Source organism: Schistocerca serialis, chromosome 4 (assembly GCF_023864345.2).
Source record: "Schistocerca serialis cubense isolate TAMUIC-IGC-003099 chromosome 4, iqSchSeri2.2, whole genome shotgun sequence".
NCBI lineage: Eukaryota > Metazoa > Arthropoda > Insecta > Orthoptera > Acrididae > Schistocerca > Schistocerca serialis.
The window spans coordinates 318,013,003-318,032,122 of NC_064641.1; the positions used below are offsets into that span (position 1 = coordinate 318,013,003).

Consider the following 19,120-nt stretch of genomic DNA (forward strand, 5'->3'; position numbering starts at 1 on the left):
CTTATCTAAGGAAGACTGACTTTTAACTACTTTCCATCAATGTAGCTCTTTATTATTTACATCACATGCGTATCTTTCAGTGGGAATTCAGTCCTTTCCATTGTAGAATTAGATTCTGAGCTCAGAATCCAGTTTAACTTTTCTTTGTTGTTGTTGTGATCTTTAATCCAAAAACTGGTTTATGCAGCTCTCCATGCTATTCTATCCTGTGCAGGCCTCTACATCTCCGAGTAACTACTGCATCCTATATCCCTCTGAATCTGCTTAGTGTATTTATCTCTTGGTCTCCCTCCACGACTTTTCCCCTGCATGCTGCCCTCCAATACTAAATTGGTGATCCCTTGACGCCTCAGAATGTGTCCTACCAACCGATCCCTTCTTTTAGTCAGATTGTACCACAAATTCCTCTTCTCCTCAATTCTATTCAGTACCCCTTCATTAGTTACGTGATCTACCCATCTAATCTTCAGCATTCTTCTGTAGAACCACATATAAAAAGTGTCTATTCATTTCTTGTCGAAACTGTTATCGTCCATGTCTCACTTCCACAAATGGCTACATACCATACAAATACTTTCAGAAAGGACTCCCTGAAATCTATACTGGATGTTAACAATTTTCTCTTCCTCAGAAACGCTTTTCTTGCCGTTGCCAGTCTACCTTTTATATCCTTCCTATTTCGACCATCATCAGTTATTTAGCTTCCCAAACTACAAAACTCATTTACTGCTTTAAGTGTGTCATTTCTTAATCTAATTACTTCAGAATCACCTGATTTAATCCGAATACATTCCATTATCTTCGTTTTGCTTTTGTTGATTTTCATCTTACATCCACCTTTCAAGCTACTGTTCACTCCGTTCAACCGCTCTTCCAAGTCCTTTGCTGCCTCTGACATAATTGAAATATCATTGGCAAACCTCAATATTTTTGTTTCTTCTTCCTTGATTTGAATTCCTATTCCAAATTTTTCTTTTGTTTCCTTTAGTGCTTACTCAAGACACAGACTGAATAATATCGGGGATTGGCTACAACCCTGTCTCACTCCATTCTCAACCGCAACCCTTTCGTGCCCCTCAACTCTCATAACTGCCATCTTATTTCTGTACAAATTGTAAATAGCCTTTCGCACCCCGCATTTTACCCTGCCACCTTTAGAATGTCAAAGAAAATATTCCAGTTAACATTGTCAAAAGCTTTCTCTGAGTCTACAGATGCTATAACTGTAGGTTTGCCTTTCCTTAACCTATCTTCCATGAGAAGTCGTAGGGTCAGTATTGCCTCGTGTGTTCCTAAATTTCTCTGGAATCCAAATTGATTTTCATCAAGGTCGCTTCTAGCAGTTTTTCCATTCTTCTGTAACGGATTCGTGTTAGTATTTTGCAGCCATGACTTATTAAGCTGATAGTTCGGTAATTTTCATACCTGTTGTGGGGTGGCGGGTAGATTATTTATTATAAAATGTTTTGTATCTATTTATTTAATGCTGTTGTTTGCCGTTCTCAACACTGGCTCTCTAACTACAATATTGGCAACCAGAAGGTGATTAGCAAAACGTGAAGCCTGTAATTAGAATTCCTAGTGCCCACTTCATCTGAGAAATACATTTATAGCTACAGCTTATAGCTCTGAGGAATTAGGAGATTGTCAGGGATTCATAATCAGACACCATTTTCTCTAAAATGTTCACTATATTCTGAAAGTCACAGACTAAAAAGGATCCACACAATCTAACTACCAGAGCAGTTCAGAGTCTAATGCGCTGATGCAACTATAACTGTTCAAATTAAATGTTTATGTCAATGCTCGCCATAATTTGATGATAATGTTCATCAAACGCCACAGTAAATAATGGTAGAAAGTCTGTCCTGCGGAGGCACGTGAAAATACGACATACTCAAACTGAACATAGATCATTAAAGTCATCCCAGAATTAACACTTCACTCGAAAACGATTTCATGGTTACGCGTATCCCGAGTAACTTATTACGGCATCCGAGGCTATTTATAGCAATGATACTGACGCGACGCGACTCCCGGCACAGGTGTTGCGCTAATCAGCGTCTGGAGAGAACTGGGGCCTTCTTTTCTCGCGCAGCATTCTTATATATAAAGCCGCGGTGCGGACGGCTAAGGGAACGCCTGATCAAATCCGCTCTCCCGACTAGCCGCTGGGCTAGTAATGCACCACTTTAAGTTATAGAATAAATCATTGCTTCCTTCGCTGATGGCAGATGAAGCTCTCAATTTAAATGTGCAATCAGCACACAGGTAAGTAATCATAATAAAAGTCTGACGTGGCTAAGTCAAATATTTCGGGCGAGAGAATTAATTTAATTACACTACACGCAGTAGACGAGCTCTGAACTTGCTGTTTGGAGATACGCTATCGCTATAGTTTTATAGTTATTCAGTTGAAACTTCTCACATCTTTATGATTATAGCGGATATCCCTTCTAATTAAATTTAAACATCCTAGCCTTATTTATTCGCCTACTTAATCTATCTTACTTCCTAAATTTTTAAGACAAAAACCAGAAAATCATGAATTTCAACTAACATTTTAATTTGTGAGATCCAGAATACTGTTTCTACTAAATTATTATGAAAAAGGAATCTAAATATAAATTTTTAAGTTTCTAGCTCTTTTCTGTTGCGCCAATGATTTTTACAGAAAAACGTCCAAATTTCGAAAATGGTTAAAGTTATTGAACTGATATTCAACAAATATTGAATTAGTATTACTCTTGACATGCTAGAAACGTTTCAGATTATTTACTTGATTTTTTAAAGTATTGCGCAACATTTATGACGTCAGAGCTAGTTACAGTGGACTAGGCTGGCACACAATGGAAAGGCTGATGTGAATTTTATAAGGCGTGAGTATGCTGCTTCCCTACATTGTCACCACCTGCTTCCTTTGGAAATGGTATTATTATGTTCTTTTTGAAGTATGAGTTTATCACGCCTGTCTCATACATCATGCCCACCAGATGGAAGAGTTTTGTCTCCCAAGGCTATCAGCAGCTCCAATCGAATGTTGTGTACTCCAGGAGCCTTGTTTCGACTCAAGTCTTTCTGTGTTTTTCAGATTCTTCACGCAGTATCGTATCTGCATTCTCATCTTCCTCTACTCCTTGTCCATTTCCATAATATTGCCCCCAAGTATGTCTCCCTCTATAGACCCTCTGTATACTCCTTCCACCTTCCTGCTTTCCCTCCTTTGCTTAGGAGTGATTTCCCATCTGAGCTTTTGATATTCATGTGGGTGGTTCTCCTTTCTCCAAATGTCTCTTTAATTTTCCTGTAGGCGGAATCTCTCTTACCCCAGTGATCTGTGCTTCTGCATCCTTACATTTGTCTCTTGGCCATTCCCACTTAGTCATTTTGGGCTTCCTATCAATCTCCTTTTTTAGACGTATTCCCTATCGCCTGCTTCATTTATTGAATTTTTATATTTTCTCCTTTCGTCGATTAAATTCAATATTTCTTGTGTTACCAAAGGATTTCTACTATCACTCGAATTTTTATCTTCTTGATCCTTTGCTACCTTCGCTATTTCATCTCTCAAAGCTACCCATTCTTCTTCTCTTGTATTCCTTTCCCCTGTTCTTGTCAGTTGTTCCTTAATGCTCTCTCTGAAACCCTCTATAACCTCTGGGTCTTTCAACTCATCCAAGTTTCATGTCCTTAAATTTCTGTCCTTCTACAGTTTCTTCAGTTTCAATCTGCAGTTCATAACCAATAAATTGTGGTCAGAGTCCACATCTGCCCATGGAAATGCCATTCAATTTAAAATCTGCTCCCTAATTCTTTGTCTAACCATTATATAATCAATCTGAAACCTTTAAGCGTCTCCAGATCCCTTCCATTATACAACCTTCTTTCATGATTCTAAAACCTAGTGTTAATTATGATTAAATTATAATCTGTGCAGAATTCTACAAACGGCTTCCTCTTTCATTGCTTTTCCCCCAGTCAGTATTCATCTACTACTTTACCTTCTCTTCCTTTTTATACTATCAAATTCCAGCCCGCCATTACTATTAAATTTTCGGCTCCCTTAACTATCTGAATATTTTTTTTTATCTTATCATACATTTTCTCAATGTATCCTCATCTGCGGAACTAGTTGGAATATAAACTTGTACTAATCTGGTGGACGCGGGCGCCGTGTCTATCTTTGTTACAATAATGTTTTCATTGTGCGGTTCCTAGTATATTATCCGCGTTCCTATTTTTTACTTATTATTAAATCTACTCCTACATTAGCCCTATTTCATTTTGTATTTATAAACCTCTAGACACCTGACAAGTAGTCCTGTTCCTCCTGTCACCGAACTTCACTAGTTACCACTATGTCTGAATTTAACCTATCCATTACCCTTCTTAAATTTTTTTACCAACCTGCCCAATGAAGGGATTTGACATTCAACGCTCCAATCTATAGAACACCAGTTTTGTTTCTCCTGATAACGACGTTCAACTGAGAAGTCCCTGCCTGGAGATCCGAATGTGGGACTATTTTACCTTCGGAATATTTTACCCAAGAGGATGCAATCATCATTTAACCGTACAGTAGAACTGCATACACTTGGGAAAAATTAAGTCTGTAGTTTCCCCTTGCTTTCAGCCATTTGCAGTACCAGCACAGCAAGGCCGTTTTGGTTGATATTACAAGGCCAGGTGAGTCAATCATCCAAACTGTTGCCCCTGCAGCTACTGAAAAGTCTACTGCTCCTATTTTAGGACAATTAATCTGTAAAAAATTGTTGTAATGAAAGCATGAAAACCGTCTGAAAATGAATCATAACGATTCGATACTGGTTACGGCACCCTCTGAATAAAGGAACTGAAAATAAATTTGTGGCTGGTTGCTGCCTCAACACCATCAACATTTGTCTTGTAATGATTATGCTTGTCATCATAGAACACTTTTCGCAACTGTCAGAGGCCTGAAATGGCAGTATATTTATCTGTTAGTAGCTACGAATAGATAAATATGCTGGCACTTCATGCCTCCGGCAGTTGTGAAAAGTGTTCTCTGATAAGCTGTTAGCAGCTATGAATTCCCCCCCCCCCCTCCCAATGAACCATGGACCTTGTCGTTGGTGGGGAGGCTTGCATGCCTCAACGATACAGATAGCCGTACCGTAGGTACAACCACAATGGAGGGGTAACTGTTGAGAGGCCAGACAAACGTATGGGTCCTGAAGAGGGGCAGCAGCCTTTTCAGTAGTTGCAGGAGCAACAGTCTGGATGATTGTCTTATCTGGCCCTGTAACACTAACCAAAACGGCCTTGCTGTTGTGGTACAGCGAACGGCTGAAAGCAAGGGGACACTACAGCCGTAATTTTTCCCGAGGGCATGCAGCTTTACTGTATGATTAAATGGTGATGGAGTCCTCTTGGGTAAAATGTTCCGGAGGTAAAATAGTCCCCCATTCGGATCTCCGGGCCAGGACTACTCAAGGGGACGTCGTTATCAAGAGAAAGAAAACTGGCGTTCTACGGATCAGAGCGCGGAACGTCAGATCCCTTAATCGGGCAGGTAGGTTAGAAAATTTAAAAAGGGAAATGGACAGGTTAAAGTTAGATATAGTGGGAATTAGTGAAGTTCGGTGGCAGGAGGAACAAGACTTTTGGTCAGGTGAATACAGGGTTATAAATACAAAATCAAATAGGGGTAATGCAGGAGTAGGTTGAATAATGAATAAAAAAAATAGGAGTGCGGGTAAGCTACTACAAACAGCATAGTGAACGCATTATTATGGCCAAGATAGACACGAAGCCCACGCCTACTACGGTAGTACAAGTTTATATGCCTACTAGCTCTGCAGATGATGAAGAAATTGACGAAATGTATGATGAGATAAAAGAAATTATTCAGGTAGTGAAGGGAGACGAAAATTTAATAGTCATGGGTGACTGGAATTCGACGGTAGGAAAAGAAAGAGAAGGAAACGTAGTAAATGAATATGGATTGGGGCTAAGAAATGAAAGAGGAAGCCGCCTGGTAGAATTTTGCACAGAGCGTAATTTAATCATAGCTAACACTTGGTTCAAGAATCATGAAAGAAGGTTGTATACATGGAAGAACCCTGCAGATACTAAAAGGTTCCAGATAGATTATATAATGGTAAGACAGATTTAGGAACCAGATTCTAAATTGCAAGACATTTCCAGGGGAAGATGTGGACTCTGACCACAATCTATTGGTTATGAGCTGTAGATTAAAACTGAAGAAACTGCAAAAAGGTGGGAATTTAAGGAGATGGGTCTGGATAAAATGAAAGAACCAGAGGTTGTACAGAGTTTCAGAGAGAGCATAAGGGAACAATTGACAGGAATGGGGGAAAGAAATACAGTAGAAGAAGAATGGGTAGCTTTGAGGAATGAAATAGTGAAGGCAGCAGAGGATCAAGTAGGTAAAAAGACGAGGGCTAGTAGAAATCTTTGGGTAACAGAAAAGATACTGAATTTAATTGATGAAAGGAGAAAATACAAAAATGCAGTAAGTGAAGCAGGGAAAAAGGAATACAAACGTCTCAAGAATGAGATCGACAGGAAGTGCAAAATGGCTAAGCAGGGATGTCTAGAGGACAAATGTAAGGATATAGAGGCTTATCTAACGAACGGTAAGATAGATACTGCCTACAGGAAAATTAGAGAGACCTTTGGAGAGAAGAGAACCACTTGCATGAATATCAAGAGCTCAGATGGAAACCCAGTTCTAAGCAAAGAAGGAAAAGCAGAAAGGTGGAAGGGGTATATAGAGGGTCTATACAGGAGCGATGTTTTCGAGGACAATATTATGAAATTGGAGGAGGAGGTCGATGAAGATGAAATGGGAGATATGATACTGCGTGAAGAGTTTGACAGAGCACTGAAAGACCTAAGTCGAAACTAGGCCCTGGGAGTAGACAACAATCCATTAGAGCTACTGACAGCCTTGGGAGAGCCAGGCCTAATAAAACTCTACCATCTGGTGAGCAAGATGTATGAGACAAACGAAATTCCCTCAGACTTCAAGAAGAATGTAGTAATTCCAATCCCAAAGAAAGCAGGTGGTGACAGATGTGAAAATTACCGAACTATCAGTTTAATAAGTCACAGCTGCAGAATATTAACGCGAATTCTTTACAGACGATTGGAAAAACTGGTAGAAGCTGACCTCGGGGAAGATCAGTTTGGATTCCATAGCAATGTTGGAACACGTGAGGCAATACTGACCCTACGACTTATCTTAGAAGAAAGATTAAGGACAGGCAAACCTACGTTTCTAGCATTTGTAGACTTAGAGAAAGCTTTTGACAATGTTGACTGGAATACTCTCTTTCAAATTCTGAAGGTTGCAGGGGTAAAATACGGGGAGCGAAAGGCTATTTACCATTCTACAGAAACCAGATGGCGGTTACAAGAGTCGAGGGACATGAAAGGGAAGCAGTGGTTGGGAAGGGAGTAAGAGGTTGTAGCCTCTCACCGATGCTATTCAATCTGTATATTTAGCAAGCAATAAAGGAAACAAAAGAGAATTTCAGAGTAGGTATTAAAGTCCATGGAGAAGAAATAAAAACTTTGAGGTTTGCCGATGACATTGTAATTCTGTCAGGGACAGCAAAGGACTTGGAAGAGCAGTTGAACGGAATGGACAGTGTCTTGAAAGCAGGATAAATGATTAACATCAACAAAAACAAAACGAGGATAATGGAATGTAGTCGAATTAAATCGGGTGATGCTGAGGGAATTAGATTAGTAAATGAGACACTTAAAGTAGTAAAGGAGTTTTGCTATTTTGGGAGCCAAATAACTGATGGTCGAAGTAGAGAGGATATAAAATGTAGACTGGCAATGGCAAGGAAAGCGTTTCTGATGAAGAGAAATTTGTTAACATCGAGTATAGATTTAAGTGTGAGAAAGTCGTTTCTGAAAATATTCGTATGGAGTGTAGCCATGTATGTAAGTGAAACATGGACGATATATATTTAGACAAGAAGAGAATAGAAGCTTTCGAAATGTGGTGCAACAGAAGAATGCTGAAGATTACATGGATAGATCACATAACTAATGAGGAGGGATTGAATAGAATTGGGGAGAAGAGGAGTTTGTAGCACAACTTAACTAGAAGAGGGGATCGGTTGGTAGGACATGTTCTAAGGCATTAACGGGTCACCAAATTGGTACTGGAGGGCAGCGTGGAGGGTAAAAATCGTAGAGGGAGACCAAGAGATGAATACACTAAGCAGATTCAGAAGGATGTAGGCTGCAGTAGGTACTGGGAGATGAAGAAGCTTGCACAGGATAGAGTAGCATGGAGACCTGCATCAAACCAGTCTCAGAACTGAAGACCACAACAACAACATAGCTATGAATGAGTTGGTCTCCAGTATCAGCGGGCTTGCTGTAAGTGCAGCCAGTAGTGGGATCATGGGCACCCGTGCTGGCGCACGAGTGAAGTCGATGTTGCTGTTGTGGCGGCATGTTCATTCAGAACATGTTACACTTCTTCCTCTCAAGCGAACGAGAAATATGCATGTAAAAGCGCTTTTTATGTAGTATGGAAGTGGATTTTTTGAATCCTGCTTTTTAGGTGGACTTGGCCTTCACATGGCTGTATTATGTGTAACTTTTCTAGCCCACTTTTTTTCTTATTTAATTATATATTTTCTTTCGCTTTGGTTAATTTGACCTTTGTTTGTTGACAGTTAAGTAGAGGATTCCCACTGTGAGCACTTTTGATTATGTGCAGTTGAGGTGAGAGAAGAGAGAGCGCAGAACATACTCCCTATGTGACGTCGTTCCAGCGTCTCCACATGCTGTGGCGGGCTCGCTTGTACTAGGGCATCGTGGCTTGGTGGTGTCTTGGAAGGCACAGAGCAAGAGGCACTGCCGATAATGACGATACCCGGAAACACCACAAGAAAGCTTAAACAAAAATGTCATTATCTTCTGAGATGCTGTACGGAACTGATTATATGTAACGGTTTATGCGAGTTACGTATTGAAGAGATTTCGATCCATCCACAATTGTAAATGTTCCTACACATTGGACACGAAATGCTGAAGAGTTACTGAAAGACGTTTACTGTCATTTAGTAGCTTGCATAGTTCAGAGCCCTCTTAGAGCCCTCGACCCTCAGCAGAAGGTCAGTAATGCACATGGCAAGATTTTATCGCACTGCATAGCAGTTCCACTGTATCAACAAGTTTGAGGAAGGCGACCGCAAGAAAGGATCTAGTTGCGGTAAAAGTTATCACTTATAGCATCTGGGTGACAGATTATTCGGAATGCAGCACTTCATTTTGACTTAATGCAGCTACAGAATTTGGCAGTGACACTCGACTGCCTGCGTATCAGCCAACGTCGTTGGCGCAGCGTTTGAACTTTCCCTCAGCGCTGTCGCTGTCGAGTCAATGTCGTATGGTACCGTGAGGAAGTCTTTGCTCATGTCACTCCAATCCTCCTCTGATTCGGATACTCCACATATCATTGTTTACTGCGTCTAGGTACTTCATTGTTTCAAATAAAGAGACTGTGTATCGCAGCGGTTCTTCCAAGTAACAAGACGGATCGTGCGCTCTGTGTCGTACTGGGTCAGAAGACTTCATAAGCACCACAATATTACGCGTCACTGTACTTCAAACACCCAAAACATTATGACCACTGCCCACCATGACTCTGGATGCCGCCGGATGGCGTTGCGGGTATGTGACGCGGTAACAAAAGTACGTAACCGGAGTAGACATGGACAGGAGTCACCCTATCGAAGATACGGGCTGCAAATGGGGAAATCCACGGAGATAAGCGACTTTGACAAAGGGCAGTTTATTATTAGGTTGAACCTGTGAACGAGTATCTCGAAAACTGAGAAGTTGTTCTAATGTTCACGTGCTACTGTCGCGATGATCTAAGGAAAGAGGTAGAAGGGCAGTGAAACTACCACCTGGCGCCAAATGGTTCGACGTCCACGATTCTTCACGTAATGTGCTCTGCAAAGTAGGATAGATGGCGCTCTGCAGCATCTCTGCCGAAAGAGCCAATGCTAGTGCACGCACAAGTGTTTCGGAGCTCACCGTTCATCGTACATTGTTGAACATGCGGTTCCGCAGCAGACCACCCCCAAAGTGTTTACATGTTGACCGAATGACGTCGTCAGTTACCATTGAATTGGGCACCGGACCTTCGGGATCGGACCATCGAAACATGTCGGCTCTTCGGGTGAATCACATTTTTGCTACTCTAAGTCGACGATAGTCTCCACAAACGCCGTCATCGAGATGAATGGCGGCTCGGAACGTTCAGCGCGCCAGGGACAGAGGTTGGTGGGAGCAGTGTTATGCTATGTGAGACATTCTCCTGTGTTTTCATTGGATCTGTGTTAGTAATCGAAGACACGCAGACGGCTGCAAACCACCTGCATCCCTTCAGGGTTGATGTCTTCCCCGACGGAAATGTCATCTTTCAGCGGTACAACTGTCCGTGTCTCGGAGCCAAAGTTGTTTGAAAAGCGTTGTAGTGAACACACGTTGATGTCTCGGCGACCAAATTCGCCTGATATAAATCCTATGGGCCCCTCTGGGTCCTTATCGGGTGTCATCACCAGATATGCAAATCTTTTAAATCTGGATATAGAAGGGTGATAAATCGGCCAAAAATTCCGATTTTCAGGAGGTTGCCCAAAGACATATCGACTCAAAAGGAAAATACAAAGCAATCATTAATAAAGTTAATTCCTCTTTTGAAAACTGGTTTCCTCTAAAGGTAACTCAAATCAAACAGAAATGTAAAAACAAAACATGGATTATACATGGAATAAAGATATTATGTGGGACAAAAACGAGACTGCACCCACAGTCTAGGAACAGCTCTGATGTTAGCATTGTAATGCATTGGAAAGAATACTGCAAAATATTGAAGCAAGTAATCCAGAAATCTAAGCAGCTTTATAATGAGAAAAGCATAATTACATCAGGCAACAAAATAAAACGTGTATGGGATATAGTGAAGACAGAGACAGTTGGGGCCAAAAAGGAGAGTAACAGATAGCTCTAAAAACAAATGAGACGTTGGTAACAAGTGCATGTAGTATTGCAAACCACTTAAAAAATTACTTTGTTTCTGTTACAGACAGCTTGGAGTTGTCAGGTTCAGTAAACAGCGCAATGACGTATCTGAGACCAGTCTTTACAAATAACTTCAGTTAAATGGGAATGACATCCATCATAAAATCGTTAAAATCAAAATATTCTAGTTGTTATGATAACATACCAATAAAGTTAATCAAAGAGTCCTCGCGCGAGTTGAGTTCCATGTTAAGTTATTTGTGGAATTTCTTATCAGTGCGTCCCCGGCCATCCTGATTTAGGTTTTCCGTGATTTCCCTAAATCGTTACATGCAAATGCCGGGATGGTTCCTTTGAAAGTGCACTGCCGATTTCCTTCCCAATCCTTCCCTAACCCGAGCTTGCGCTCCGTCTCTAATGACCTCGTTGTCGACGGGACGTTAAACACTAACCACCACCACCACCACCACCACCATCTTATCAGTGAAACATTTCATCCACCACACCAACGTAGTGGCGTCCTTAGGACTTTGGTACGGAGAGCCTATGCCATTTCCGACGCAGACAGCTTAACCCAAGAACTTGAGAATTTGATGACTGTTTTTAAGGAAAATGGATACACCGAGAAACAGATTTGTCGGGCTATGGAATTTGGACCAACTCCGGAAGCGTACGAAGAGGAACATAGGTCTGTGGCCTTCCTTATCCTGGAGGCTTATCGTTTAAGATTGGACGAATTTTCAGGAATTTTAACATTAAGAGTGTGTTCCGTCCACCTTCTAAGATTAGGGCTCTTCTCGGCTCTGTGAAGGATGATTTGGGACTTAGGAAACCCGGACTGTACAAAATCCCGTGTCAATGTGGGAAAGCTTACGTTGGCCGTTCTGTTCGCACAGTGCATGACAGGTGTGTGGAACATCGCCGTCACACGAGGCTACAACAGCCGGAAAAATCGTCCGTAGCAGAGCACTGCCTAAATGAGGGACACAAAATGAAATTTGAGGAAACTGTTGTGATTGCCAACATTTCCGGTTTTTGGAATAGTGTCTATAAAGAGGCGATTGAAATTAGGTTGGCTGATAATTTAATCAACAGAGACAATGGGTTTCCTCTTAGCAAAACGTGGAATCCTGTATTATCTCGCATCAAAACTGAACGTTCTTCGGTGCAGCTTGATTGCGATATATCGTTGCCAGCAGTGTTTCACTAAGGGCGGCGCCACCTCCCTGTTTTGTAAGGCAGAAACCGTGATGGGCGGCGCATGCGCCGTGTACTGAACGGTGGCCTATATAGGACGTCGAATTGCAATCTTTCGTCAGTTCTCAGCGGGACTCATCAGCAGAAGCAGCATTTCCTGAAGATGGCGAACAGTTGGATCGCCGAAATATCGAGTCAAGTTGATTTTAGGATCCGGCAGCAAACCCGAAGAGACTTTCAAGACTTATTACGCCGGGAAAGCCTACGTAATCACAGTCTTCATCTGACTGGGAATTAATTACATGTGGTGTTCCTCAAGGTTCTATCCTGGGTTCGTTGCTTTTTCTTGTCAGCATTAATGACCGCTCTTCTGTTACATTGCCAGATGCTAAGTTTCCTTTGTTTGCACATTATATAAACATTGCAATAAGTAGCAAGTCAAGTACAGATATAGAAGTGGCTGCTAATCAAATTTTCGCTGACATTAATAAGTGGTTTCAAGCTAACTTATTGCCAGTAAAAATTGAAAAGACCCACTACATACAGTTCAGAATCGGTTAGAAATTTCCGTCCAGTATGTGTTTAACATGTGAATATATGCAGATCCAAGAGGTTGACACTGTTAGATTTCTGGGATTACAGTTCGACATTAAGTTCATTTGGGAAGCGCATATCACAGAATTTCTGAAGCGCCTAAACAAGTCTGTATTTGTAGTGAGAATGATGCCAGATGTAGGAGATACAATTACAAAGAAAACTTACATATTTTGCTTACTTTCATTCTATTATGTCGTATGGGATCGTATTCCAGGGTAACTAATCAAATCGAGCAAAAGCATGTAGTGTGCAAAAGTGTATAACAAGACTCATTTGTGGTGTAAAAACAGCATATAGAGCCCTATTCAAGGAAATTAGTATTCTAACAACTGCTTCTCAGTTTATATCTTTCTTAACGAAATGTGTTGCAAGTAATATGTCTCTGTTTCCAACTAACAGCTCAATACGTAGTATCAGTACTAGGAATAAGAACAATCTACATAAAGACCTAAAATGACTTACCTTGATCCAAAAAGGAGTCCAACATTCAGGAACACACATTTTCAATAAATTGCCAACAACCATTAAATACTGGGTTTCAGATAAAGCACAGTTAAAACAGAGTCTGAAAGACTGTTTGATAGGCACCTTCTTCTAATCCATAGATGAATATCTTAATAGGGACTGTTAAACCAACTTCAGTAAAAAAAATTGTAAGATTTCTGATTTGACAGCATTTTGTCGCAGAAGTCAAGATTAGATGTTTGGGTATGATAAATCTATTAAAAGTACGTAATTGTGTTTCATTCTGACAGGGTATTAATTCTGTAAATATTAACAGATAGAGTTTAAAGTAAAGTATTCACATATTTTGACAATCCCCTGACAAATGATCAGGGTCGAGGGTATTTTAATCAAACACACACCTTCGAGAGTCATCTTATTTTTGGGTCTATGGAACGAAAACTGAATCAAATCTAATCTAATCTGGAATAACAGGGAGCTATAGGGCTATCCGACGTTGATGTATGGAGAGCATTTACTTCTTGCTGTAACAGCTTGTGCAGTCTTCTGTCCATTTCTGAATTCGAACTGAAATGAGTCCATTAGCGCTTAAATTTTTGGTTACACACGGTATGTCCATCATTCTAGTCAGCAATTTATGAATGTGGGATGGACAATTATGATTTCTTCCTTTATTCGACAAGACAAGTTTTCTGTTTGTATATTCGGAAAGTGACGTCAAATAACTCTGTAGATCCAGTTGCAACCTCTAGATTTTATACTTACCAGGCACTGTAATGTGACTTCGTGTCAGAAACTGAATAACCACATTTTGCAACATGGACCACTTCGAAAGGTACTGGAAAGAACTGGCATGGATGTGGAGCTATGCTGAATCCAACGTTGTGGTCATTTGCACTAGGTTTTCAGCTGAGGGTCCATGGCGCGTACAGCTCGATCATAGGTGTAAATCCGGGGAGTAGGTGGATTGGGGAGTAAACGGATCCTGGTGCTCTTCGAATCACACACGGATGCTAAGAGTTGTGTGGGACGTTGCATTGTCCTGCTAGCAGGTAACTTCCTGTAGGAGTGGACGTGGTCGACATTGACAGATTCAAACTTGCAATGAACCACAATGACGAGATCGCCCAGGGAATGCCACGAAAACATTCCACAGATCGTAACGCTCCCTCCTTCGGCTTGGACCATTCCGACGACAGTTGCAAGGTGTTTGCTTTCAGACATTTCACGACCTTACGCGCCAACAGTCATCTGTCCGGTAGAGCATGAAAGGTGACATATCTGAAAAGATTACTTGTCGCCACTCAGTGGACGTCCGCTTGCAAGCCTGACACGCAAATACCAACCTTCCTCACCGATGAAGGGCAGTTAGCAGGGATGCACGAACCAGGCGCCTGCTGCAGAGGATCATGGGTAACAACGTTCGCTGAGGGGTTGTGATTTTGCATTGCGACATTTTCCCATGCACATACTTGGTATATTTCAACCATAGCGGCATGCGAACAGTTTACAGACTTAGCCATTTCGGAAGTGCTCCCATCCTTGGCCCGAAAGCAAAGGATCATGGCATTTTGTTGATCAGATAAATCACTCCGTTTCCGCATTACGCCAACGACTGCGCCGTTTTCCGCGTCGTCCCGAAGCGCTTTATGTACCCTCCACTGCTAGTGCTGCCACCTGCCGGCTGTGAGTGATTACTACGATCGCAGGTTCGAATCCTGCCTCGGGCATGGATGTGTGTGATGTCTTTAGGTTAGTTAGGTTTAAGTAGTCCTAAGTTCTAGGGGACTGACGACCTAAGAAGTTACGTCCCATAGTGCTCAGAGCCATTTGAACCATTTTTTTCTATGAGTGGTTACCGCAGGTTGGCAACGTAGGTCACATTAATGAGATTCGACCATGTAGTACCTGCCAAGCTGTATGTTTTACATGGCAATTCATCATCCTGTTCATGTCACATGTGCAAAACAGAATTCATTTCATGATGTGTGACGTCGTGTCATTAAATATGTGATGGTTTGATCTCACACGTATTCTTTCTCTCTGTTTACCCGTCTGTTGTACCTGATACGGTACATAAAATGCAAAAAAATCGATATTAAAGTCGAACTATTACTGAGAGATATGGAGGTAGATGAAGTGAAACCACTCTATTTGCGCTCATTGTCTTGCTTGAAAGTGGCTGATAAGTTTGCAGAGGCGCAGATAACCGATAAGACGGGCGACACTGAACAAGACGAGCGCCAGTGCTGGGAACAGCCAAGCGCAGCCATGTTGAAGGCAGCCTTAGCCCTATATCTGCTATGTGCAGTCTGCTGTGCTGCGCCTTCCACGGCGTCTCGCAGGCTTCTTACACTCGAGGTCGATGATCGGATTTTAGGAGGTGAGGTCGCGAACATCTCCGACTACCCGTGGATGGTCTCAGTAGAGTACTTGGAGGCTCACCGCTGTGGCGGCACCATCGTCAGCTCCAACTGGGTGATGACTGTTGCTTCGTGCATCTGTGGCACCACCCCCAGCAACTTTGCCCTGCGGGTCGGCACTTCAACGCGCGGGAGCGGTGGCACCGCGTACCTAGCTACCCAGTTGTTCTGGCACGACGATTACGTTCCTGCCACATCAGATAGAAAGAAGGATCCTTTATTGTATGATTATATGATAGCGGAACAAACACTGGTAGCAGTTACTTCTGTAAAATATCTGGGAGTATGCGTGCGGAACGATTTGAAGTGGAATGATCATATAAAATTAATTGTTGGTAAGGCGAGTACCAGGTTGAGATTCATTGGGAGAGTGCTTAGAAAATGTAGTCCATCAACAAAGGAGGTGGCTTACATAACACTCGTTCGACCTATACTTGAGTATTGCTCATCAGTGTGGGATCCGTACCAGGTAGGGTTGACGGAGGAGATAGAGAAGCTCCAAAGAAGAGCGGCGCGTTTCGTCACAGGGTTATTCGGTAAGCGTGATAGCGTTACGGAGATGTTTAATAAACTCAAGTGGCAGACTCTGCAAGAGAGGCGCTCTGCATCGCGGTGTAGCTTGCTGTCCAGGTTTCGAGAGGGTGCGTTTCTGAATGAGGTATCGAATATATTGCTTCCCCCTACTTATACCTCCCGAGGAGATCACGAATGTAAAATTAGAGAGATTAGAGCGCGCACGGAGGCTTTCAGACAGTCGTTCTTCCCGCGAACCATACGCGACTGGAACAGGAAAGGGAGGTAATGACATTGGCACGTAAAGTGCCCTCCGCCACACACCGTTGGGTGGCTTGCGGAGTATCAATGTAGATGTAGATGTAGACATTGGTTTCTTCCGGACCACTGATTCTATTTCCTTTGATGACAACGTCCAGGTACTGTGAACAACTTTATGTCAGAACTCATTCAAGAAATATTTAGCTTTTACAGATTCAAGAACTTAACTTTTACAGGTTCAAGATATATAAACCATCTTCTGCAACTGGACCCCGTATTAAAATCATTTCAGTCTCAGTCGCTACAGGCCTCTGAAAATACAAAACGATACCTCTTACTAAACTGTTTCTGAATTCTCCACTCTTAGTTCTCCAACAGACCAAATGTGATTATGCATCGCTAATTATATCACTCATTTCTGAAAATGCAATTTTAATTAATATTTTTATTTATTTCGGTTATTTATTGCCATTCTTTTAAGACATTTTGGAAAATTCATACATTTTAGTTGCTGGACTCAACAATGGAAACGATGGGGCTTCTGATAAACTCGCACATCAATTGAAACATTACATCACCAGATGATCAAGCTTTTCCCGAGGAATGTACATTTCCTTTGTTTCATGATAGGGATCTTTTGAAGCCTATCTGATACTTTATTCACACAGCTGTCGGTCAATATCGCTTTGGAAGTAAATTGCAATAGTATGGTTAACTGACTCCATTTTGGACTGCGTACAGGACCCGTTACACTCTTTTGATATTCAGCACGTTATCATACCAGTGGCCTCTTCTAATGTTTGTTTACGTAAAGACACAAGTGGGAAGATCCAAACATAGCAGCATAGAATGACCATAAACCTCTAAGTGAATATTATCTTGGAAAACCATGTTAACTAGTCCAACAGACAGGCCTGGACCTGCACAAACATCCTTTGCCTCTAACGTCATAGAGCCAGCAGATTCTGACGTCATAATCAGGGTCAGTATTTTAGATCTCGGGCTCTGACGATATAGAGCTTGTCACAGTATGCCCTGGTCGCCACGTTCGACCTCCATCTTGGATTCTGACGTCATAGTAGAGCTACAGCAGTGTCTCAAGCCTGGGCCAGTATGCCAGATTTTTAAACTGTTGTAAATTAAACAACAGATCTGAGCTGTACTGTGACGTCATAGACCTAGAAACAGTATTCCAGGTCTGGAGCAGTTCGCCAGAATTCTAAACCCGTATAAATAGCCTAAGAGATCTAATCCGAATTTTGACCATATTGTTCCAGTGGTTCAGGTTAGAAAGCATGAGAATGCACAATTTTGAATTCCCCGTCAGCTTGTACTTACGACCGCATCCTGCTTTCACAGGAAACATACTTGCACAATTGTGCTACAGTTTGAATTTCCCGGCAGTGACTTTTTAGGCTTTCCCAACGGATCTGTTGCAAAAATACACTTCCCAGGTTTTCCGCCGGAACGTATTGTGTACATCGCACAATATTTCATCGATGTAGCTGCTCGACATCTTCAGGTGGTGGTAGTTGCTGCTGTCACTGGTGCAAAGTGCGACTGCAGCAGTGACAGGCGCAACTAACTACCACCACGTGAAGACGTCGAGCAGTTGCATCGACGAAATATTTTTCGATTTACACACTACGATCCGGTGGCAAACCCGAAAAGTGTATTTTTAATTTCTCAGCAATTTTAATTTCCCGCCAAAATTTAAATTTTCTGCCATTTTATGCACAGGAAGGTTGACCTTTGTCAGAGGTTGGAAGGTATGGGAGGGTGAGAAATCGCATGACTTTTCGATGACGTTGTCAATTACACACTTTGATCGAAGAATAGTCACTGTTTTCTTACTACTGTGTTGTCAGAAGCTGTAACAGGAGATGGCTCACTCAGGAGTGGACTATTCATTGGATGTCAATTGAGTAATGAATTCTTTAATGACATTTCGACCTTTCTAAAGCTGCACGGGTCGATTTTGGGTGATGCAGGTGTGAAGTGGAATCGAGAGGGAGCAACTGTAGTTAAACCACGACAGGAAGATCTCACGCAGTGTTGGACAGGGAACGTCGAGCACTGGAAACTTAGTTGTAAAAATTCGCATGAAATCAGCGGACGGAATCACTCGTGATTATGAAATTGTTGCCAACAGTTCATGTAGCGCAATGGAGCGTAAGGAATTAAAAGAATGAGGTAAATAAATGGAAATGTCGTGTGGCTAGGGCCTCCCGTCGGGTAGACCGTTCGCCTGGTGCAGGTCTTTCGATTTGACGCCACTTCGGCGACCTGCGCGTCGATGGGCATGAAATGATGATGATTAGGACAACACAACACCCAGTCCCTGAGCGGAGAAAATCTCTGACCCAGCCAGGAATCGAACCCGGGCCCTTAGGTTTGACAGTCTGTCACGCTGACCACTCAGCTACCGGGGCGGACAAAGAATGAGGTACGACTCCCACCCATCAATGCTGTACATCATTTCACTTCATATCCTGCCACAATTCGGTGGAACGGTTTGGGTTTCCCAGTGCCTGGAGAATGTAAGCTGCCATCGTGTGTACTGCCAACAATGAAGTGTAGAGGAGGTGGGGTTAGGTGTG

The 19,120-nt window shown here is 42.1% G+C and overlaps 1 protein-coding gene across 1 annotated transcript in view; it reads left to right on the plus strand.

Moving 5' to 3' along the window:
- Nucleotides 1-19,120, plus strand: part of LOC126474419 (kallikrein-11-like) — a 60,394-nt gene that overhangs the window by 16,438 nt on the left and 24,836 nt on the right. Inside the window, exon 3 of the mRNA XM_050101889.1 lies at nt 15,503-15,883. Coding sequence (XP_049957846.1) covers nt 15,503-15,883 — 381 coding nt within the window. The remainder of the gene's footprint in view (nt 1-15,502; nt 15,884-19,120) is intronic.